This window comes from Idiotropiscis lumnitzeri, chromosome 10, assembly GCF_059441095.1.
Source record: "Idiotropiscis lumnitzeri isolate Australia: NSW breed Sydney's pygmy pipehorse chromosome 10, RoL_Ilum_1.0, whole genome shotgun sequence".
NCBI classification, from domain to species: domain Eukaryota; kingdom Metazoa; phylum Chordata; class Actinopteri; order Syngnathiformes; family Syngnathidae; genus Idiotropiscis; species Idiotropiscis lumnitzeri.
In genome coordinates this window covers 20,792,085-20,815,923 of record NC_142400.1, presented here as the reverse complement: position 1 = coordinate 20,815,923, position 23,839 = coordinate 20,792,085, and the positions used below count along the sequence as shown (strand labels likewise).

At 40.3% G+C, this 23,839-nt stretch overlaps 2 protein-coding genes across 5 annotated transcripts; one reads left to right on the top strand and one right to left on the bottom strand.

Annotated features, from left to right (window-relative positions):
* Positions 1–7,579: 7,579 nt before the first annotated feature.
* Positions 7,580–22,325, bottom strand: trmt11 (tRNA methyltransferase 11). 3 transcript variants are annotated; one of them, XM_088306861.1, is made up of 13 exons: positions 22,248–22,325; positions 20,216–20,281; positions 19,135–19,208; positions 18,940–19,021; positions 18,778–18,870; positions 16,894–17,028; positions 16,279–16,435; positions 16,028–16,108; positions 15,702–15,866; positions 15,408–15,480; positions 15,205–15,339; positions 11,840–11,960; positions 7,580–7,959 (listed from the first exon to the last, which is right to left on the bottom strand). In XM_088306861.1, the coding sequence occupies exons 1-13, from the start codon at positions 22,308–22,310 to the stop codon at positions 7,735–7,737; spliced, it is 1,470 nt and encodes a 489-aa protein (XP_088162987.1). In that variant the 5' UTR covers positions 22,311–22,325; the 3' UTR covers positions 7,580–7,734. The 3 variants fall into 3 exon arrangements, with proteins under 3 accessions (XP_088162987.1, XP_088162988.1, XP_088162986.1); XM_088306862.1 differs by lacking the exon at positions 22,248–22,325 and adding an exon at positions 22,110–22,210; XM_088306860.1 differs by lacking the exon at positions 22,248–22,325 and adding an exon at positions 21,812–21,946.
* On the top strand, positions 22,018–23,788 carry LOC148329632 (actin-binding Rho-activating protein). 2 transcript variants are annotated; one of them, XM_088306863.1, is made up of 2 exons: positions 22,018–22,122; positions 22,714–23,788. In XM_088306863.1, exons 1-2 carry the CDS (start codon positions 22,087–22,089, stop codon positions 23,236–23,238), a joined length of 561 nt encoding a protein of 186 aa, XP_088162989.1. In that variant the 5' UTR covers positions 22,018–22,086; the 3' UTR covers positions 23,239–23,788. The 2 variants fall into 2 exon arrangements, with proteins under 2 accessions (XP_088162989.1, XP_088162990.1); XM_088306864.1 differs by lacking the exon at positions 22,018–22,122 and adding an exon at positions 22,357–22,502.
* Positions 23,789–23,839: the final 51 nt, after the last annotated feature.

Here is a 23,839-nt window from a genome sequence, read left to right as displayed (position 1 = left end):
CATATCGAGCAGCGTTCCTTTTTTGTAATGCCGTCAAGGGCAGCTCCGGTCGTTCTCTGTATTCCCTGGCTAAAAGCGCACAATCCGGTCATCGACTGGGAACGGTTATTGATTCAAAACTGGGGTTCCCATTTTTATGCTCATTGTTTGCGATCCGCCGAAGAGGGGTTACAGGTCAGAGCTGCCCCAATTAAAGAAGCAAACCTCGAAAACGTGCCACAGGCATACCACGACCTCCGAGCCGTCTTCAGCATGGAGAGCGCCAAGTCCCTGCCACCTCACCGCCCATACGATTGCGCGATCGACTTACGGCCGAACTCAGACCTGCCGTCGGTTCGTTTATACAAGGTCTCGCAGCCGGAACAAGCGGTGATGAAAGAATGTATTACAGAGTCCCTGGCCGCGGGCCTGATTAGACCCTCAAAGTCCCCGGTCGGAGCGGGGCTGTTTTTTGTAGAAAAGAAGGATAAAACCCTCCGGCCGTGCGTAGATTATAAAGAATTAAACGCGATTACGGTCAAGAATCGCTACCCGCTGCCAGATTCCGCATTTGCTCCCTTACAAGCAGCCACCATCTTCTCCAAATTGGACCTTCGCAGTGCCTATCACTTGGTCCGTATTAGGGAGGGCGACAAGTGGAAAACCGCGTTTAAGACGCCCCTGGGCCACTTCGAGTACTTAGTCATGCCTTTCGGCCTATCGAACGCCCCCGCGGTGTTCCAGGCGCTCATAAATGACGTGCTGAGGGACATGCTCAACGTCTGCTGCTTTGTATATCTCGATGACGTTCTCATATTCTCCCGCTCCGCTCAAGAACATCAATAGCACGTCCGGTCCATTCTACAACGCCTTCTCGAGAATAAGCTCTTTGTGAAAGCCGAGAAGTGCGAGTTTCATCAGACCACAGTCCAATTTCTCGGGTTAGTGGTGGAAAACGGGCAGCTCAAGGCCGATCCGGCCAAGACTCGCGCGATGGTGGACTGGCCGACGCCAACGACCCGAAAACAGCTGCAGAGATTCCTGTGCTTCGCTAATTTCTACCGGCGCTTTATCAAGGACTATAGGACATCCCCGCTCCAGTGCAATACAACAATAATTTAATTATGTATAAAAAAAATCGATTAATTAAAGATTAAATAATTAAATAGAAAATAAATATGAAATTTGATAAATGAAAACACATTATGTCGCTGTTCTGCAAGGTAAGAGTAGTTGTGTTGTGTTAGAGTTCAGCATGGAGACGGCTCTCAGGAAGAAACTGTTTTTCAGCCTGTTAGTCTTTGTTTTGATGCACCTGTAGCGCCTGCCAGAGAGCAACAGGTCGAACAGGTGTGAGTTCGGGTGAGTATTGTCTTTGATGATCTTGTGAGCTCTGCTGAGGCACCGGGTGGTGTAGACGTCCGACAGGGAGGGGCGAGGGCAGCCAATAATCCTCTGTGCTCACATCGCATCACTCTGTCTGCCTCAGTGCAGCCGCCGTACCAGATAGAGACGCAGAACGTCAGCAGGTTCTCGATGGACGAGTGGTAGAAGGCCAGCAAAAGCTTCTTGTCCATGTTGAATTTCCTGAGGACTCTGAGGAAGTGCGGACGCTGGTGGACCTTTTTTTTATCACTGCTGTGGTAGCGTGTCTCCAGGAGAGGTCATTGTCACAGCAGGGAGGCAAAAGTTGTAATATTGCTCGCTTTGTCTGTTCTGTTGACTAAAACGGCGACCGATCATGCCTGAAATGCAAGTGCACATTACTAGTCTTGTCCACTTGAACTGTGAAAGTAGAAAAGCATTCTGCACAATGGTTTGGATTTATTGACATCAAACGTGTGCTCATGTGTTCACCTTCAGAAAATCAAAAATACCGTGCCGATCGATTCTCCACTTACACAGGCCAAAGCGGACAAGAGCTTGAATGGCTACACAAACCCCGGCTGGTTATATTTTGGACATGCCCACATGAATTTTGGTGCCAATTGATCCCCATTTTTGGACGTTCTGAGCAATGAAAGTACATTGATTTCCAATGGAGAGTTTGTAATCGGTCCATTCAGTGACTTCCGCATTAACATGGAGAAAGCGGCCATATCATCATTCAAAGTAGGCATTTTTCATCACTTATTTCTTTTATTTCTCCAAAATAAAATTATAACTAATTTCCGTTTCCTGATCAAAATGGGCATCTTGGCTGGACCGATACTTTAAAGGGATCATTTTTAATCTTCCATGTCTTGGTAGGAGTCACATCAGGGAACAATCACAATTTGCCTATTCAAAGTGACTGTAAATATGTCACTAATAATGTCAAAATAACAGGTCCAACCGGCCCTAAAATGTACATGGACATCTCTACTTTTGCCCACTTCAACGTCTGAAAACAGGTCATCAAGATACACAAACACAATGCATTCCAAGAGGCTTTTCATAAGGTTAGTTGTTTGTTATGTGGTACTATTTAATTTATAAGTGAGCGTTTGACTTAATTTTTTTCACCAAGGCCATTCAGGGGCTACGCCTACACCACTCATCCGAAAACAATGTGATCAATGTAGCCACATTCGGCTGTGGAGTCTGCCTCCTTGCTGGAGCTCAGTTGCTCTAAATTTTTCAGTCTGGTCATCCATTTTCTGAGGTGCAGATCCTCACTGGGGTTGTGCACTGATGTGCTGGATTAGGAAGTCCAACTTAGAAATTTCACTAAGGCATGTCAACCAGGGTTGGCATGAAGCTCGCTATCCGACAACCATGCCTGGTTGCCTCCCGAGACTCAACAAAACTTTAGGGGGTTACTTTAGTACTGATGTAATTTTGACATGCATACCTATTGTAAAAGTGTCCCTTTAAGAAAATTAAATGAAGGTGGTGTTCCAATTGTCAATGAGGGTTATGAAATAAGTAAGCACTTAAAATAAATGAATAAAATAAAAAGCTCAGATTCCACAAACAGACATTAAAATGGAATATCATAATGAAATGATGTGAGGTGCTTCGATGTTGGGTCTACAGCATATAGGATGTGATTGTGAATGAAATAATGAGTGATATGATGAACTGAGTATATTTTAACTGGTAGTCATAATGTATTCCATTTAAACAGAACAATTACTTTATTGTAATAAATGAGCACGTTGGTTTACCAGAACTTGTACATATTTGCCCTGTGCAGAGCAATGATCTGTCCGTCCTGTTATTAATATAAAATGCTGTCATAGTGTCCATTCCCTCATTCGCTTGTTAAATCTGGCTAAACTACAAACATTTGTTGTTTGTGATTCCATTGGGAGACGTGTAAATGTGTCACGATCGTGCCATGTTGCCTGTATGCGTGCGTCTGCTCACTTGGCAGTTGCACTAAGTCATCGTTGTCGGACGTCAGGGAAAAGATTTGGTCATGAATGAAGAGCAGCGCTGACCACATACGAAAATGAGGACTACCCAGTATGCACGCAAAATGAGCACATTTCCTTCTTTTTATGGCAATACCGATGTACAACAGTAGCAAACAAGAAACTGAGTGGAAAATTGATTGGTTTATTTAAAGAAAAGCATCAGTGCTTGTAGCTTCCTGTGATAACGCACTGCATGGTGAGTCAAAAATGACCACCGAGAACAAACATTGACTAGATGAAAGACGGAAAAGGAAGTTGGGTGACAGGACGTTCAGTAACCCCCTTGTCTTCCGAGGCTAACAACCTTCTTTGCCACTTCCAGGCGGGTGTCTGAAAGAGGATGTTGCATGTCCTGGGCTGCTCTGCACTCCCTCAAGTGCAGCTCTATCACTTCAAAAGCATGGCCTCTCAACTGTTTGTTTACAAACTGCACAACACTGATTATAAATGGTCTGTAGCCTGGACTACAGCATATACAAATCAAAAGTGGGACCCTAACAGTCACCGTGAAGAGTTGCTTTTGCTCAAGTCTGACATCTCGTGGCACATGCATTCAGTATCTTACTGCAATCAAGTAATACAATACAATAAAACTTCTTCTATACGTATTGCACATTTCACAACAGCTGGGACTGTAACAAAGCAGTTTACATATATATATATATATATATATATATATATATATATATATACATATATATATATGTGTATATACATATATATATATATATATATATATAAATTAAAACATATAGACAGCATACACCAGAAAACAGTAGAACAGTGACAGTCTCATGTTGAGTTTTAAAGAATGAAAATGTGTCTTCAAACGAGTTTTAAAAGTGGACAGAGTGGAATGGATGGTCATTCAATAGAGAAGGACTGGCAACAGAAAAGACGGAATTCCCCCTGAGGCTCTGATTAGTCCTCGGCATCTCCAGCAGCATTTGGTTCAGTCATTACATTAGGGCGTGGTTTCAATTTCAACTAGACAACAATCGGGGTCGAATGCAGGTGACAAACCATCCAGTTACATCCTAGACTATGCGAGAGACACTAACATTCTGTTTTTAACAATGTGCCCAAACTGTTAAGACTTAACGATTTGCAGTGTAGTTGAGATACTCAAATTAACGTACAGTGAGTGTTGTTGCAATGTCTGGATTGAATTAGGGGATGAAAAGAGGAATTCCCTCCACCAAACTCATTCCTAATTACAGTCTCTAGTCTCTAATTGTGGAGATTGTGGGGTTTTGTCACTGTTATGTGCCATTGCAAACAAACACGAACACAGCAAGCTTCAAAGGGAAATCCAAGCAGATTTAAAACCTAACACACTCCGTCTTCCGATTAGAAACCATCGAAGGTGTTTATATTTAACAAGACAAGTGATGAGTGTGAGGTCTCCAATTGTTTGCCCTGCATAAAGATGTACAACAAAAGATCATGGTGGGAACAATAGACAACATGCGCCACAAATGGTGCGAGCCTGGCCTAACATGAAGGTGCGGAGGACTTACTCCCTTTGAAAAAAAGAAAAGAAAAGAGGAGTGTGGTCGTCTGGCTGATAAACATGAGATCTGCTGCCTCGCTCTCAGGAGATGCATAATAAGCCAGACTGTTTTGATATTTGTCTACCCTCTGGCCAATAAAGATGCTGCCTTTGTGTCGTTTAAAAACAGTCTGATCTAATTCTCAGACTCCAAAGTATTCCCTGTCATAACCAGGTAATATAAGTAGTTATGCTTTTTTTTTTTTTTGCTGTTGTTAATCATTGGCTAGTGTATCATTTAGCTAACTTCTTAGTGAGCATTGGAAGCAGGGAGATATTTAAAAGAAACAAAAATGTGCTTGTCTCAAAGGCATAAAACATTTGATAACATCTCCTTTATTCTAATTTGGAAAATGAGATGACATCATCCGATATAAATACCTTCAGACAAGTCAGCAAAACACATACATTAAAAGGGTATGCTTGTAGTATATAGAACAGAGTAGGTAAGGAAGAAAACATCCCATATCCTTCTGATTTTACACCGCTTGGGATACGCAACAGAGGTAGTAGATTATTGGGAATTTGTTGTGCTCATGAATTGTATCGGAAAAAATAAGTATTTCTTTTTTATTATGACAGTTAAAGATTAGTTTCATACCTCCACAAATAGTTACACAAACTTGCCAAAATCTTACATAAACACCTGCACAATCTATTGATTTACCACTGTAAAATGTACATACAAATACGGCCCTCATTAAGTGAATATTGTAACGTGGCGAGCTGAAGTGGAGCTCACAGCTTGTGCATATTGTGCTACATTTCAAGCAGCTTGTGAAAAAGGCTTTAGTTCATAGGCGGTTTTACAGGGTGGCAACAGGTGGCAACTGTCACACTAACCAAATGCCTTGATACAGAGTTGCCAGCCCAATGAGTGTCATCAAATGCTGAGCTTACAAGTAAAGATTTTCACTGCCTCATATTAAAGGCTGATGCTATATAAATACCAAACATTATTATTTGAATTATTATTCTTATGGCAAGTTTGATAGTTTTACAGGTGTCTCTGGATACTCCTGTCATCTCGATTGTCTAGTACAATGCTTTTTTCTTGCTTATTTTCTGTTAGCACTTGTTTAGTGCAAGGTGGTAATTGCCGACATTTTAGATAAATCTTTTCCCAGTTTTGGCCTCAAAATAGATATAATAGTCTTTCAGTCTTTGCGGGATCTTTGCGATCAGGAAAGCGGCATGAACGAGGGGGTAACACTAACAAAAACATGACTGCGCCACGAAAAGCGTCCAGAAAGAGAAGTTGCCATTGTCACCACATCACCAGCCAAAAAGTTTAAAATGACAAGCTATAACTGAATGTAACAAGCTGTACGGTCCGTTGAGACCGATCATCCTTTGCCAATGTGATCGCAAAGTGAGTGGCCAGGACTATTAGCTCAATGGTTAGCACTGTGTCTTCCCAAGCTGCAAATTTGCATTTTGAAGACAAAATGCTTAAAGAATCTTGTTGCAGTCTTGTAAATAGTAGTGACCGTGCAATATTAACAGTCTTTGCAAAATCTTAGTCTGAGAATAGGCTGACACTAAAAACTCTGGAACTTGTGTTAGATGTTGAGTAGGTATGAATTAAGTCTTTCCAAATCTTGTCAAAGTCTTCAGATGTAGAGGTGGCATAAAGTATCCTCCTATCACAGGTTAGCTACGGACAGTCGGGTCAGCGCGGTTGCTATCTTTAATAGGTTCAAAAGGTCTGTCATGTATGACAGCTTAGAGTATGTGAATGTGGTTAGGATTTTATTTTTTTAGCTAATTGGTGCTTAATGAGGTGCTGCGACATGATACCCTTTACTAGTTTGTTGCCTAGACCCTTTCTTGTACTAAGGAAAATTTGAAAACAATACTTTGTCTTCCAAGGATTGCGGGAGTGTCGTTAGTCAGTAAACATTTATTTTCAACAATTGTATGGCGTATAGCAGAGATGGACATTCTGTCTCATGGACAGAACGGTCCATCCGGCTCATTTTGGGGCCGGAGGATGAGTTGTTTTTTTGTATTCAAAAAAAGCATGGAAGTGAGTTTTATTGGTTGTTTTGGCAGAAAAATGTTAACTTGGTTGTTACTTGAACAGTTGCAAACTATTCAGTTAAGAAAAATGGCTGTGTTGTATGCATCCAAGACAGGAAGCCCAAGCAGGACCGAGGAAATCTCTGCTTATTCGCTTCTCTCTTTTTTAGGGCTAATGTTCCTGCCCAAGATGGCTGCCGGCCCAAGGTGAGTTGAATGAGCTGAATGAGAATCTGAAATGGTAAACGTGCCTTTGGGAATGAGTGAAAGAATCTTTGAAACATGGTAAGAGAGAATGAGGAGAAAATGTGAAAGGAGATACAGGAATGTGAAATGAATGACGTGACTCTTTTGACTGGCACCATGTAAATGTGAATGGTGAATGTGCCACTGGAAATGAATGAATAAATGAATGGATTACTCTTTGAAACGTGGTAAGAGTTAATGAGGTGGAAAATGTGAAAGGAGATACAGGAATGTAAAAGGAATGACCTGAATGTTTTGAATTTAGAACTGGAACTACATAAATTTGAAATGTTGACTGTTCCATTAGGAATGAATGAGAATTCGTGTGTTTGCTCAGACAGAAAAAAAATAGAGCAAACATTGACTATAGTACTGTATGTCTCATAATCATTTAGCGATGTTTATTTTTATGGTCAAATTGCTAAAACACCTCTCGGCGTGATTTTCACATCATAAAACTCTCTGATAGTGTCAATGAAAACTAAAAAATATTCTGATTCTATTTTTTTTTTTACAGCTCTTCTTTCCGGTATTTCACAGGTGAACTTTATGGATTGGCTGGTGTTTGTCTTTGTTTTCTTTTGGAGCCTGCCAAGAGTCATTATCTGAGCCTTGAATGATTGAGTCTCCATTGACATCAGATCTGCTCTCTTTGCTCAGTCTCTTGCTGAGTCCACTGAAGTACTTCTCTCTGAAGGTGTTGTGTCCCTGATAGGCGCTGAAGTGAGGGTTTGAAAGATGAGCCAGACTGTCCAGTTCCTTTAGAAAGACAGACAAAGGTTAAAGGTGATATGTCGCCTGACTCCAGAAGCAAAAGCAAGCATCCATTTATTTTCTAAACTACATGTCCACATTTGGATCACTGGTGAGATGGAGCCTATCACAGCTGAATTTGAGCAGGCAGGCTACACCCTGGAGTGGACACCAGTAAATACACAAGTGTACGCGTACGCACACGCACGCGCGCACACCCACACACACACACGCACACCCCCCCCCCCCCCCCCCCCCACACACACACACAGTAAGTATTTTCACCTATGGACCTCTGTCAAACAGAAATTCCCTCACCCAAAAAAAAAATTTATGTATTAAATTTTCTACTACTATATTACATTGAGGATTGATTCCTTACAACGGAAATTCCGCTATCGGAAACCGGAAGCCATAGCAAAGCCCACAGTAGCGCAAACTCAAGCAGTTCCCGCTCCCGCTCCATACAACGGAAAAACATTGACAGCTCCCCCATTATCAGATCCAAAACGGCGACATGTAAATGACCCTTTGTCATGAGTTTTACTGAAATTGAGAAAGATTTAAAATCCATTCATTTACATGTATGTCCGTAGATTATGGCATCCAAACGAAGAAGAAAGGTAATGACTGTGGAAGATAGTGAAATGCATCTTATTAAGCAAAGCGGGATACAAAGTAAATCTAGATTCCGGCAGTTTACCTGCGCGGAGGAAATTGCTAGTGGCTTGACAGATGAAGTGTAGCGGTGTAAATGAACGTGTCCTAGAATAATTTAACTGTTGTGCTAAAAACCTCCCGCTAACTGGACCGCTAATTAGAAAGAAGGCTAGATCAATAGCACTATATATGGGCATAGAGAGTGAGTGAGTAGAAGAAAAAGCTGTAAAAAAAAAAAACAGCATTTTGTTAACATACTTGCACATTCATACAGGTTTTGCGAGCATTGTGACAAGCTTGTGTGTGACGTGTGGGGGTGTGTGTGTGTATGTGTGTGTGTGTGTGTGAGTGAGTGTATATAGATAGATAGATATATATAGAGAGAGAGAGGGAGGGATGGAGGGAGAGAGAGAAAGAGAGAGAGAGAGAGAGGTATTTGTATGTTGATGTGTATGTGTGTGTTTATGTGCGTGTGTGTGTGTGCGCATGTGTGAGGAAGAGTGCAGTGGCAGCACATGTCACACATGTACCCTCGTCGTTTCCCACATAAGGAAATTCTGTTTTCGGAAAGATTGGACAATACAAATATGATTCCGTACTAGAGAATACTTACTGTGTGGGCGTGTGTGTGTGTGCGTGTGCGTGTATATATATATATATATATATATATATATATATAAATATATATATATACATAAATATATATACAGATATATATATATATATATATCAGTTTGATTTACTTAAAAAATAATTAGCATTCTTTGCAAATATTGTGCCAAATTAGCTGTCTTGTGCACGTCTCAGAACAAAACACTGTGTTTAAGTTACCACTGGGCCTTGCAAACCAACACTGCTGGAGTGTGGCGCTTGTGGGCTGTTTTGATAAATGTTTAGAAAATAAATGTCTGCACAGATGTCTCCATTTAGATCGTATTCAAGAATCCAAGAAAGCTATTAGAACAGTCCTTGAATTAAATATACTTCATATTTTGGTGATTTTGCATCAATTCCAAGAGATTATTCAAGTAAATATCTGTTATAAGCTTCGCAAAAAAACAGTAGTTGGAAAATGTGATTAATCATGATTAATCATGGAATTTTTTTTGTGATTAGTTAAAAAATAATCACTTGACAGCACTAATCTAGTTGCACACTTGAGTACAATGACAATAAAGGGATTTCTGATTTCTAATATGTATATATATATATATATATATATATATATATATACAGTGAAACCCCGGTTATCGCGGTTAATGGGGACCGAGACCACCCGCGAAAACTGAAAATCCGCAAAGTAGCGGCGCCCCTTCAAAAATGCTTAAAAAAAACCTATACAGGTATACAGTATACCCCCCTGTATACAGTACACCATATAGAATACGGGTAGAGAGAGAGAGAGAGAGAGTGAGAGTGTTATAACAAAAAAAACACAAATTATTATTAAAACTAATTATTTTTTTATTCCCCAGCCATTATTTTTGTATTTATTCAATTACTTCTTTTTGTATTTATTTAATTACTTCGACTTTTACCTGCTGGTACGCCGTCCGGTGTGCCCTGTGAAATGAAAGGTGGGATTCTTAATTTATTTATTTATTCATTTATTCATTCATAACTGGCAGCCTCGCGCTCCGCTCGTGCCCGGGCGGAAGAGGTGCTCCTCTTCGGCTTAATTGTCACGCACGCCGGACTTGCTCCCCCGAAGCGTGTCTCCGTTTGGTTGAACTCGGTTTCATTTCGCCCCGCTCGTGCCCCGGGCGGAAGGTGCTCCTATTCGGCTTAACTGTGACACACGCCCGCCCTCCTCCCCCGGAGCTTCCATTCGGTTAAACTTAGGGGCCGCTTGGCACCGCCCGTGCCCGGGGATGGTGCTCCTCTTCGGCTTAACTGTGACGCGAACATGCCCTCCTCCTCCGGAGCTTCCATTCGGTTAAACTTAGGGGCCGCTTGGCACCGCCCGTGCCCGGGGATGGTGCTCCTCTTCGGCTTAACTGTGACGCGAGCATGCCCTCCTCCTCCGGAGCTTCCATTCGGTTAAACTTAGGGGCCGCTTGACACCGCCCGTGCCCGGGGAAGGTGCTCCTATTCGGCGTAACTGTCACAAACGCCGGCCGGCCTCCTCCGGAGCTCTCGTACGGTCCCGAATGGAGCGAAATGTCGCCCCGCTCGTGCCCGGGCGGAAGGTGCTCCTCTTCGGCTTAACTGCCACGCACGCCGGTACGGTCCGAACCGCGCGAAACGTCGCCCCGATCGTGCCCGGGGGAACGTGCTCTTCTTCGTCCACTCTCCTCTTCGCCCACGCTCTTCTTCGGCGCACGCCGGCCGTCTAACCGCTCCAGCGCCCCGTCATGCCCCTGGGCGAAACTACAATGCCCCCGCAGAGCGGAGCGAATGGAGAACCCCGATCGTGCCCGGGCAAATAAGTTTTTAATTTTTGAATATTTTTTTTAGACCCGCGAAGCACTGAACCCGCGAAAGGTGAACCGCAAAGTAGCGGGGTTTCACTGTATATATATATAAACACTTCAGCAAAAATAGATGCATTTGTGAAAGGGATAAAAGAGAGAGACGGGTTTTTTTCCTGTATTATGTGTGATCGACTTCATTTCGGTTTCCAGTGTGAAAGAAATAAGGTGAGCATTGCCAGATGGTGAAGCTTTTGTCTAAAATGACACAATGGCTTCCATTCCACATGCACACACATGTACATGACACATATTTAGGTGGTTACGTATTAAAAAAAAATTGATGCAAACCAATAAAAGGGAGGATAGGCAGTTTGACATGTGCTCTCATTTCACATGAATTATGTCATATCTTTGTTGCTGTGCATGCTCACATATACTGTAGTAAACACAAAAGTTGTTACTGTGCAGATGTGTTCCTGTCACTTATAATTAGGAAACCACAAAACATAACTTAGAGCAGCACACTCTGAAAAGTCCTGACTTTAATTGCGAGAGGAATTAAAGTCTATCATAAGGTGAACTCCAGTCACACTAAGAAACAATATTCTTAAACACTTTTCTCAACAGAAAACTAATTCACATAACTTTGGCAAATTTTCACAACAGTGCATCCATAAAGAAATGTTAAAGGATACAAGAAGTAGGCCAAACAAGAGATGTTACGTGATAATTCACACAAAAAGACATGATGTAGACTATATACGAATGAGCAACCTATAATTTTCAACCTCCCCAAAAACATAGCCACACACCTCTGGTTCTTTGACTTTCTCCATGGTGATTAGGCGACGAGACGTGTGGCTTGATAGCATCTGTTCACAGTTGCTAATGAGCCGCAGACATGGATGGAGGGGAACCATCTCCTCGCAATATCTGCAAACATGCAAAAACATTTATTAGTGTCCAATTAGTCAGCCATGGGAAAGCCCAAAAATTATATTGAATAAAAAGAAATATCATTGGAATATACAGCACATAAACAATTACAACTCATTTTCCATTCACCAATTACATTCAAAGTCAATTACTATCTTTAGTTTTAGACAACTTTGATCCAAGTGTTCTAGTGCGTGTGGCTGTGTTTGCACATTAGTGACAAAAGTCCAACAGTTTTGATTTGCTAACGACTATTTGTTTGCACCGTTGCCATGACGACATGTAGTCCAATACAGTCAGCCAATGTTTAGCTGACACAGGAAACTAGATGTGATGCAGGCAGCCTACAATTCTTCCTTGGGTCTTTGGTCAGAGTCATTTCACACTAAATGCAGCTGAATACATTTTGGTGTTCATCCATCAATTTTCTATACTACATTTACTCATTAGGGTCACAGATGGTGCCTATCCCATCTGACGTTTGGCAAGAGGCAGGCTACATACAACTGGTTACACATACCAAACCACCATTCACAGTTCCACACCGATGGATAAATGAGAGCAGAGATTTGAAACTTGACTGTGGGGTAGACTGCAAAACACTAGTGTGCTTCCTGGTGTGCGGTTAAAGCAACACAAGACTCAAATATAATTTTCCTCTCTTTACTTAGGCAATGTGTATGAACATTAAAAATGCAAATATCAACGGCATCTGATTCCCAGAAAAAAGGTTTAAGCCGGTTAAGTCACAAAATATTGACATACCTTGTACCATAATGGACATTTTGACCGGTTCACTATCACTGTGACGTCTTCTTGATGTAACACAGTAACACGATACTGTTCATTTTGGACTTATTTCCTGATCTATTGTGCTATATGATGCCGCATGGGGTCATCAAGTTTTGCCATAATTTAGGAGGCACTCCTGGTTTCATATTCTTCCTTTGCGAAAAAGAATTGGCTAACGCAGCTAACCCGTGTACAGTACAACGGTGTGCAACCGGTCCATTTTGGTGGCATAATGTACAAAAACTGAGGTAGATCCTCACCAAAATGTATATGGACAAACATAGACGTGATAATCATAGTCTGAAATATTACAATAAAATTGGCAAAATGTATTATCCTATTCACGTCGTAAGGTTGTCTTGTAGTGATAAAACATTACGTCACTTAATATATAGAAAACCTGCACATAAATTGTGGTGACAATCGATTACATAGATATGAGTATCTTAATCACAGGCGGAAATTATTGAAATGAAACTAGCAATATTTTGGATTGTATTAACGTCTACACGTCCACGTAAAGGTGAGGATCGATCACGTTTTCCGTACACCACAATGGATTGGTTGCACACCGTTTTACAGTACACTGGTTGGCTGCATTAGCCAGTCGCTTCTGCAATAAATTTATTTTTTACCCCCTTTCACAAATGAAGTATATGAAACCTGTGATGGTTAGGATAGCCATTTTATGGGAACAATTGATGACGCCATATGGTATTTTGATATCACAATAAACCAGCAAAGAAGTCCAAAATGAACAGTAGCATGTTACAGCACAGAACACATCGCAGTGTTGTCAACCGGTCAAAAATGTCCAATATGGCAGCGAACAGGGTTTTTTGATATTGTTAATCATTTTAACTTATTTTTCTGGGAAGCAGACACCTTTGATATTTGCATTTTTAATGTTCATACACACGGCCTAATAGAATGAAGAAAAATTAGTTTGTCATGTGTTGCATTACGGTAAATATTTTACTTCCAATACTCATTCAATAAATATAACAATCCCAATTAATCATTTCTTCTCCACGACATTGTGAAGATGTAATGATGTGATTTTGTGACACCTGTTAATCTCACACACGCGCACTCACAAAAACATCTGCACACATATGAGCATGTGCAAGAGGCACACAGAAGGCAGGCAGACGCATGTGATCTCCACTGTTCCTATCATCCAAACACGGCTGCAGATATGTACACAAATTGGGGGGCTGGTAACAGAAACCTGATAGCTGCCATGTAGAGCTTCAGATTAGGCCCAAGAGACAGAACACATTTGGGCTTCCACACATATGAAAGCACACGGGGGTCAGACTGCAAACCACACAGACAGACAGTTGACATACATCTGACGTGCCTGGCTTCAGTCGTTTATTTTGGCAGTGCTCTGACAGACAGAGTCAAGCACGAGTAGATGAGTAGGAAAGACAAAAGTGTGAACATTATGACACACGTGTAAGCATGTGCTTGTAGGGGGGGCCACCCGCATCCGCGCAAACTCTGTGATAATGCAATTACAAATGCAAAAGCAGGAACAAAAATGATTGCTTCACGTAACGTTTCTGGATTTGCTGACAAACTTGCAGGAAAACCCAAACGATTCAGAATTATCTCATCGCCATCTCCCTTCAGGGTGTTATTATACAAATGTCCGTCATAGCTGCTGCTGTTTGTTGTGGTTATTACCTTTACCAACACCTGCATATGCAGTCAGCACAGAACTTTCAACAATAAACACCTTTGTTTCATGTGATACAGTACATCCTAAAGTGGTTCAGGGTAAAAGGGGGCGCGCTGTTGTCAGTTGTGGTTAAGTGGGACCTAAGGGGAGACACTTGTATAGTGCTTGCTGCAAATACTGTCATTTACACAGGTGAGTATGCACTTACAGGGCAAGGTTTCATATAAGTGGGAATGGGATAGTGCTTGAGGGCGTTTTGCAAAGCAATGGGAAAATTTGTTGAAAAATCCTTTGTGGTTCTGGTCAACAGCACAAACTGAGACAGATGTTCAAACTGCTGAAAAACAGCTGAATTTCCCGAAACGTGTCTCGGGTGGTTTCTCAGGTCTTTACTATATACAAAAGCAGTATATAACTCTAATAGAGTTTGGTGCTGTTTTTGGTGCAAAGGTGCCCCCTTTTGGTAGGTAATCGCATTACCTCACAAGCATAAATGAAGCGATGCAGTGAATCACAACAGGCCTGAATAAATCACAGGGAAAGTTGACTGAGTGAAATGCAAGAGTTCCATGGAAGAACCAGGAATGCATTTCATTGAACATTTATCACTGCCTGTGGAGTTGAAGATTCCTCTCAGTTTCTGAGATATTACTGGTCCTCTACTGCGGCAGTTTACAATGGTTCAATATTATACAAAATGGTTGATATTGTTTGATAGTTCAGAGCTTATTATCCACTGATAGCATACATAGGTTTACTCACTCTGGCCTATAAACAGGCAGCCAGTAGACCAGCCTCCCTCCCATGACCAAGCGATGAGCAGAGAAGTTTAGCATGTCAGCTAATATTTCACTCAGGTGGTAGGACTGGGATACAGCCACGTGGGACTCGGCATAGCTAGAATGAACAGAATATTTAACATTTTCCCATTACTTTTTTGGTGGTAGACTATCAAATTAACTTACATTCCATCCACAGATTTTGTAGTTTCTTTCTGGGAGCCTGTTCTCCTTGTGGACTCGCGTATACCATAAGGAGCTGATAACAAGAGACAAACAAGTGACACAAAGATTTTTAGAAACAGAAGATGTATAAACCTACAAAATACATTCACATGATCAACTTGAGATAAACTAACAGATTTATACCAGTTTCAATTTCTGTAATATAAGCATAAATGCTTAAGAATTATTAACGTGGCGGTCCAAATGACAAATTGAGAAAAACTACACAGATGCTATGATGAGAAACGAACATACGATCGGTAATGATGGCATCAAAGAGAGCGGTCTCTCTCCACACAGGCTTGGATGCATCAGACACCATCACATCCACGTACATCTTCTCTGTTCCGTACTGTCGCAGGTTGGCTCTGATGTTCTCATCTGGTCCTCGCCACTTCTGATCTTTGCGGCTGGACCTTCCTAGAAAAAAGAAGAGAAGATAACACTCAATGATACAGTTGAATTATATACCAAATTCAGACCTTGTGTTTTGACACGTTTGACTTGCTAGAACATTTCCACATCTTGATGAACAAACAGAATGATTACAACTATGATTATGAAGGGGAAAAAAAAGATACCTTTGCCATGGATGGTGTTGTAATCAATATCTGATCCACACACATAAGCTCCAAAATGCGAACAAGCAACCAACAGGCTTCCTTTAACACATCAAGAGAATGCCATTTCATTCTAAACTCTGTAATCAAAATGTCAATGTCATCACATTTTTCTAAATAATTATGTTATTGTTACATTATTTAATAATACATCTTTATCAAGGTACTTCTCTGCATGTGCATGACGGAAATATAGAAGCAAGCTAACTCACCAGTGCCGACAAACGGGTCAAAGACAAGATCATACTCTTTGACCTTGCCGTGGTTGGCCATGATGAAGGAGAGGCCTGCATCCATACTGGTGTTTCCAATGAAGTGTCTGTTCTTCACACTGTGAGAACGAATCAATTCACGCTGCCCATCCGCTATCTGTGTGGAGATTAATCACAAGTCGTACCGCAAAATGATGACAATATTTTTTGCACATTTAAAGCTACTATTCAACTTGCTTGTGGGCTCTTACTGGTGTCAAATGATTTTTGCTTCTAGACGCCACCGGCTTGTGCGTAAAGTAATGTATTTTCAAACCACTGTGGTGAACATTTTTTGATAATATAATTCTATAGAAGAAGAATAAAGTAAGAGAACATATTGTTTGAAATATACCATATATAGCATTGAAATAACCACTTTCTGGGAAATTCTAAACATGTCCACATTTGTCATAGCAAAGACATAGATATTCTTTTCTTGTTAAAAATGTGAATCATCAGCACAATTTTGAAGCTCTTATTTAGATTATTATATCATATTATCTAACTATTACGGCTGTGGATTCTTGTTAAAATATAGATGCCATCTGCAGTCCAATCTCTCAAGTTTCTCACCCATCGGCCAAAATAAATATAATATGGATGCTGAGGAATGTTGTTTGGGTCAGTGCCGTAATCTTCCAGCAAACAGAAGACATGCTGAGGGCTCTTCAGACTTACAAGACCCTCAAATGGAAGGTAATCCATTGCCTGTAGAGATAATACACAATACAGTCACTTAAGCTTGAGATACACGTACACCCCCATTTCTAATGAAATCAAATACAAGAAAAGTCCAGTGATTTGATTTTTTTATTGTCAATGTGTTTCGATGGGCCACTGATTTTACATACCTAAGTAGCTGTAAAAAAGTAAATTCCCATATTTGTTCTTGATATTTAATTTTTTATAGATGATTCTGCCTCACGTAACATGTTCTTAATGAAATAAAGTGGGCAAAGTAAAGTACTCATTACGTGTATTTAACAAATGTGTATCATTTGACCTGAGCTTTAACACAAGACAACTGAAGTGTCTCTGTTTGAACACTGGGTGGCACCCACGTAATGATGTCTATCACATGCCAGAGCACTCTGATGAGTTGAAAATATTAATAATAATGCATAAATAAACAAAAAGATGATTGTTGAAAATACAGCACGGAGCAGATAGTGACCCTACCTATTGTGAAACTCTTTGCGGCAATCAATGGCTTATCTGTGGTGGTCGGAGCACAACGAAGCTAACCTAAAGCTAACAGCCCACATTCTATCACCGCAATGAACACATGCTATTATCTGGTTACAAAAACACACGAGAATCAACTGTTGTTATACAATGTGGTCGACCTCAGTGACTTTCCATCGGACAATGCATGTGTGTTGAGAACCAAAAATTCACATTGGTGCCAAAAATTCACATTAGAAAAATTATAAATAATACTACATACCATGTCATAATATCATTACACAGCATTACATTGGCACAGGAAAGAGTCATAGTTGCCTCTCGCACGGGGCTGCAGTGGAGCGAGATGGTTCACCTCTGACTGTGACCATGCCTCTTAGACCAGTGTTTCTCAATTAATTTCTGTTACACCCCCCCTAGCAAGAAGAAAAAAAAATTCACCCCCACCCCACCACCCACTCTCCACCCCAACTCTAAATAATAGCATTTTTGTTGCAAAGCAAACCTACACCGTCGAGTTAATACTCGCTGTGCACAATGGGCAATGAGAGTGCCACTGCCAACTACTGGAGGGGATGTGCAATTACACTTTATTGCATGAAAGTAACAATAATTGTCCAATTAATTGGCCACGGCCTACAAATTTGTACTGTTGGCCTAGTTGGGCTACCATGAGTGGATTTCAGTTGGCCCAACACAGTCGCGGTGGCCACGGGGCCACTGTTAACATCCAACCCTGTATATGCAGTATTTTATTTTTTAAGATTTTGTATATAAACCATAATAAAGCATAATGGCTTATGACGAAACAAATCGTGGGGTTGTGTGAATTGATGCACAAGTTGATCGAAATTAGGGCTCCACAATATATTGAAAAAAATATATTGATTTTTGGTTGCGATAATGGCCCATATACATATACATATTACAAAGACATGTAATAGTTTTCTGATGGAATTTTATGCTTTTATTTGAATTTGACCAGTCAGATGCAAACTTAAATGCTCATCGCCAACTAATTCTTGGATTATCTAGAGGAATTACAATTAATTAGCTCTGAATGTTAAGATTGCTTATTTCCACGCGTGAAAAAATGTGACTTCTTTCATTAGATAATAAATATGTCATTTCTCTAGGTACATGTTAAATATCGCAATAATATTGATGTCACTACAGTAAACATCCATAACACATGTTTTTCCAATATTGCACAGCCCTAAATGAAATGCTAACTATTTAATTCAAATGTACATTCCTATTTCAAACACTTACATCAATTCGTTTAATTCTCTCTGTGAAATCCAGGGTTTTGTTGAAGGTGTAGACATTGATTCTGTATGTTGAGTCTTTATGCAAGAATGGCAACTGCAAAGGTAAAGCAGAAAATTAATCTTTTAGTAGAACCATTTTTTTACACTACACAGTATCACTAACCATCTTTTCTGCTGGGTAGTTCAGTAAGGATGTTCTGAGCTCACTGTGGTTTCGTCCGTGACCCCATAGCTCAAACGCAGACCTTGAAGTATATTTAGTAAGAACAATTTCATCAGTGTGCATAACACCCCATAAAAATACACCTCATAAATGGCAATACATAAAAATCTACGACGCAAGCATAAAAATTCTTACTTTGCACAAACAGATCGGGCCATGATGCAGCAGACATCGTCCTCTGTCAAATCCTCTAGACACCAGAAAGGACACTTGGAGAAAGTTAAAGTCCCGTTAACTTTATAATTCACTTGAAATTAACAATTTTCCTCTTTTGTATATCATTTATATCACATAATCATGTTAATGGTCACAGGGCGATGAAGCCTATCACAGCTGACTGCGGGGGAAAGCCAGACTACACTTGTGACTGGTCATCCGTCAATCACAGGGCACAGACAATCAAAGTTAGCTGAGATTGGCTCCAGATCACCGGCAACCCTAATGAGAACGATCAGAAAGTGATGGATGGAAGGACGAATGTCTTCAATTATCAATGGAAGTGGCCCAATTTCAGACAAAGACAAAGATTTTTTTTTTATATTTTGAGATTATGTTTGTTTTTCTTTTTCCCTTAAAAGCAGATTACATGTGTCCTTGTGCTCTGTCAATAATGAATCTCATATAAAGTAGGAATGGGCAAAAACAGATCAGTATCAATCATGCGTTGTCAATATATTGATATTAACATGCTACTTACAGTGCATCCAGTAAAGGATTCGGTCCGAAATAAAATAAATTAATTTCTTCTCCTCAAAATTCTACACACAACACCATCGTCACACCATAAATTGAAGAAATTCCGAACCAGCATTACTCTTCAGAAAGTTGGCCGCCCATCTTTACTGAGCAATCGGGGGAGAATGGCCTTTGTCAGGGAGGTGTGAAAGAGAGGAGAACCAGGCCTAAAGTTGGAGCTGGATGGCAAGAGACTGTTGGCTTGGCTGAGCACACATATACATGTTGTTGTTCTACTTTGGATGTCTTCTTTGTATAGAAATAACCTACTTGTGTAATAATTTGATACTAACAAAGGGGTAGGACTACATAAGTATTATACTTCTTCCAACTCCCTTTGAACATGTAAACCGAGTTGATCAATGACATCTATTGATTTTTTTTTTTGTTCCAATTAAGGCTTTTATCTTGTAATGTGTTTAGATGCTCAATAACGCAATCAATCAATATCATAAATTCATTATACAAACCCTGTGGTTACCTTTTCTTGAAAGTTCTCCCCAGGATTGAAACATTTTCCTCTGAGAGCCAGCAGAGCCTTGATTTCCTGGAGACATGAAGACGTGAAAAATTATTTTAGATATAGCACACCTTTTTAGATAAATGTAGTATTGTTGCACCAGCCAGGCCCAGATTGGGTAATGTGGACATTCTGGCGAATTGCAGCTGTGCCGGACTACAATATACACTAGAGATGAGCAACTCCAATTAACTTTTCAGTATTTTCTGATTTTTCTTCATATCCCCCCATCTCCCATGGGAATCTTATATTGGATATTTATCAAAGTTTTCTAATAATTTTGAGGGCTTGTAATATTTTTTTCCTGAAATTTAATCAAAGAGCAACTTAGAGTGCGGCCTGTGGCCTACCAGTTGCTCATCCCTGATATACACGGATGTAGGGCTACTTCAGCCTGCCCTGTAGTTGTTTTTTTTTTTTCGGCCAGCAGTTCTGTTTTGAAAAATTTAATGCGTTCACAACATTTGAATCTGACGATCTCATTGTTGTTCAAAAATATTACTTTTGCTCATGACAATGGCCATTATATTATGTATAGCACTTACTACTTTACTTACCTACCTTTGTTACTAAAGGTGACACTAAATCACAAAACCAGCGAAAATGTAAAAGTGTTATTTGTCACAACAACAAAACGGGACGGGAAAGCCTACAACGAATTCCGTTGCTGTCTAAAGTTAGCATCAGTCGGCTTAGTAGTCCATCAGAAGTGGTATGGCCGGGTAACTAAATAAGAGCTCAAAAGGGAAGTCAAGTTTTTGATGCCTTTGTCTTGCTAGCTCAACAGCGTTTGGTAAATGTGTCTTGTTAAGTGTAAAACGTCTTATCCCATGTTATGCATACTTCCCTGTTGGTCCCTTTTGCCCTAACGATTTGTGTTGTCGTATTTGTTCAAATAAACACTGATTGTGATCTTATATGCAAATTCAATTGCAAATTCGATTTTGTAATATTTGCAAGATGGATATCATTGGATGAAATGTAAGCTACGTTGTAACGATACAGTTATAAATGTAAAAGTGTGTATCCGAATTAAAACGTGAACTCAAGTGGACCGTTCTGAGCCCGAGGGCTACTCTGGGGCTGAAAATGAGTCGCACGCAAGTCCTGACAACAGCAGTGGCAGACGAATAAGTGGCATTGAAGCAAATCCGTATTATGAAGAGAGGGAAAAAAGACATTGTCTAACCTAAAAGCTTACTTTATGGCGACACAATTATTGTAAAAATAAAGGCAAATACCATTCAGATAAACCAAATTGGATACATCAGGCAAATACTGACCAATTTAAATTACTTAAATTAACGATTACAACAACGGAACCACAATTATATGATTTACTAATAGTCTCATTTTTTATGTGATCACACAGTCACGATAATCAAAGTATTCATTTATCTTAATTCAACCGTTCCCTGAAATCTTCCGATTGCATGAGCGGGCAGCTAACGCGATAGTCGGACGTCTAATTTCAACTAAATCCAATTTCTCAAAATATATGCACTGTCCCTCGTGACAACAGCAGGATGGAGTTCATATCGGTTTATCTACATTTACCGGTAACCTGAAGTCCAAGTTATCTTGAGCAAGATGTATTAAATATTTAAAGCATGCACGTCTGCCGGGGGCTGCCATGTTTGTTGTTGAATCAAAATACGCCCGACTAGAAACAAAGTTGACGTGAAAAATGACCCATTGAGTGGGAGAACCTGTCTTCTGTGCCACACGTGATTACATAACAACGTAACGTACTAATAGGATAACAACAAGCCCTATTAGCTGTGTATTGTACGCAACAGGTGTATGAGAAATTATTTTAATAACACAGATATATGTGCAGATTAAAATATCTCACCTCCACCCCGAAGGTATGTAATCTAATTGTTAACATGCATTTATTCACCAAAGTAATTTAGTACCACAGTTTTCGAGCACAACAGTTTTCTTGTGTGTCAAGAGCAATCAATTCATTCCAGGTTGTAATCTGCTTTACCTCAATTGGGCAGCGTCCTGTCCATCCCGCCTTCTCTCCGCTGTGATTGGCTTTTTGGGTCATCTCGAAGCGCTCATTGGTTGAAAAGGGTCTATCGCAGCGGCTTTGCTTTGGCACAGCGATATTCTCGATGTCCACTTTCTTTAGGCAGCAATGGTGCTTCACTATTTACAGCAGCTGATTTTAATACCGGTGGTCGCTATGCACTTTGGCTCAAGTGAACCTTCATTGCACGAGACGATTAGAGTTTGAGATGTAAGTTTCATCACGTCTACTAGTTTAGATACCATTCCTTAAAAGGTGTCGCTATAGAGTGGAACCGGTATTTTTTATTTATTTTTTTTTTGGGGGGGGGCAACTAGTTTACTGTTCAAATGACGAGGAAGAATACTTTCTTAAAGATTTGATTTAAACCAGAATTTTGAATGCATATTTCTTTAACCTAAATGTTTCTTCTCCAACAAAGCAATTTGACTGGAAACTAACAAGGCAGAGCCCCATCATGATGGATGGAATTAATTCTCCTGCTCAGTTCACGGATGACAAAGCAGCATGCATCGTATCTGTCAAAGGCCTGAAGGACAACTGGCAGAAGTGGTCTGATAATTACCAAGAACACCAGAAGCACAACCCCTTCAGTCATGACAGCAGGCCCATGGCAGTGGTCCCTCAGAGGGGTCACGATGACTATGGGAGGCCGCTGCAGGGCTCATTGACAGCACAACGTGGGGTGGATGCTCAAATACACATCAGCAGAGAGGTTCAGGAGTTGTGCGAGGTGATTAAAGACCTTGGGATGCAGAGCCACAAAGATGGGGATGGGAGTGATGTCTCAGTGGAATTTGGCAAGCTTTTTGAGCATTATGTGACTATCTCCAACAAACTGGTGGGGATTCTTCTCAGAGCCCGGAAGCAGAAGCTGGTTAACTTTGAAGGGGAGATGCTGTGGCAAGGGAAGGATGACCATGTAGTGATTACTCTCTTGCAATGACCAAAGCAAAAGTCGCGTCGTATGCTGCCATTGTTTGTTGTGGTTGCTCATTACAACTTGTTTTAAATTGAAATACTTTTAGTAACATATCCGAAAATCAAGGTGAGGTTATTATGTAATGGTAGATCTGCAGTTTTTATTGTTGCTAAATCACTAAAACAAATGTAGTTTATAGCAATTTACGTAAGCATGTCAACATCAATGTTGAGACTTATACTAATACTGTATTTAAAAAGAGAACATAACTGATGATTCATATATATCAGTCAAGAGCCACTTATTTGCCAGCAGTGCTATCAATAGTTCATGCATGCATGCATACATTTGTGTTGTGTGGATGAGTTGAATTTTAAAATGAAGTAAAAGTAACAAAAGACACGGTGCTACAATTTACATATATTTTCATGAATTTCATGTTAGACATGCAAAGATTTACAACACAATAACTGCTGTTGTTAAAAGTAAAGCATTATTTTTTTCACCAGTTTGCGGCTTGATTAACAAGTTCAACCATTTAGACATAGATGCTTGAATAAAAATAATAATATCATTTTTTAAAGTGCAGTGTTTTGTGACCGTGGGCCAATGTTTAAAGTAATGA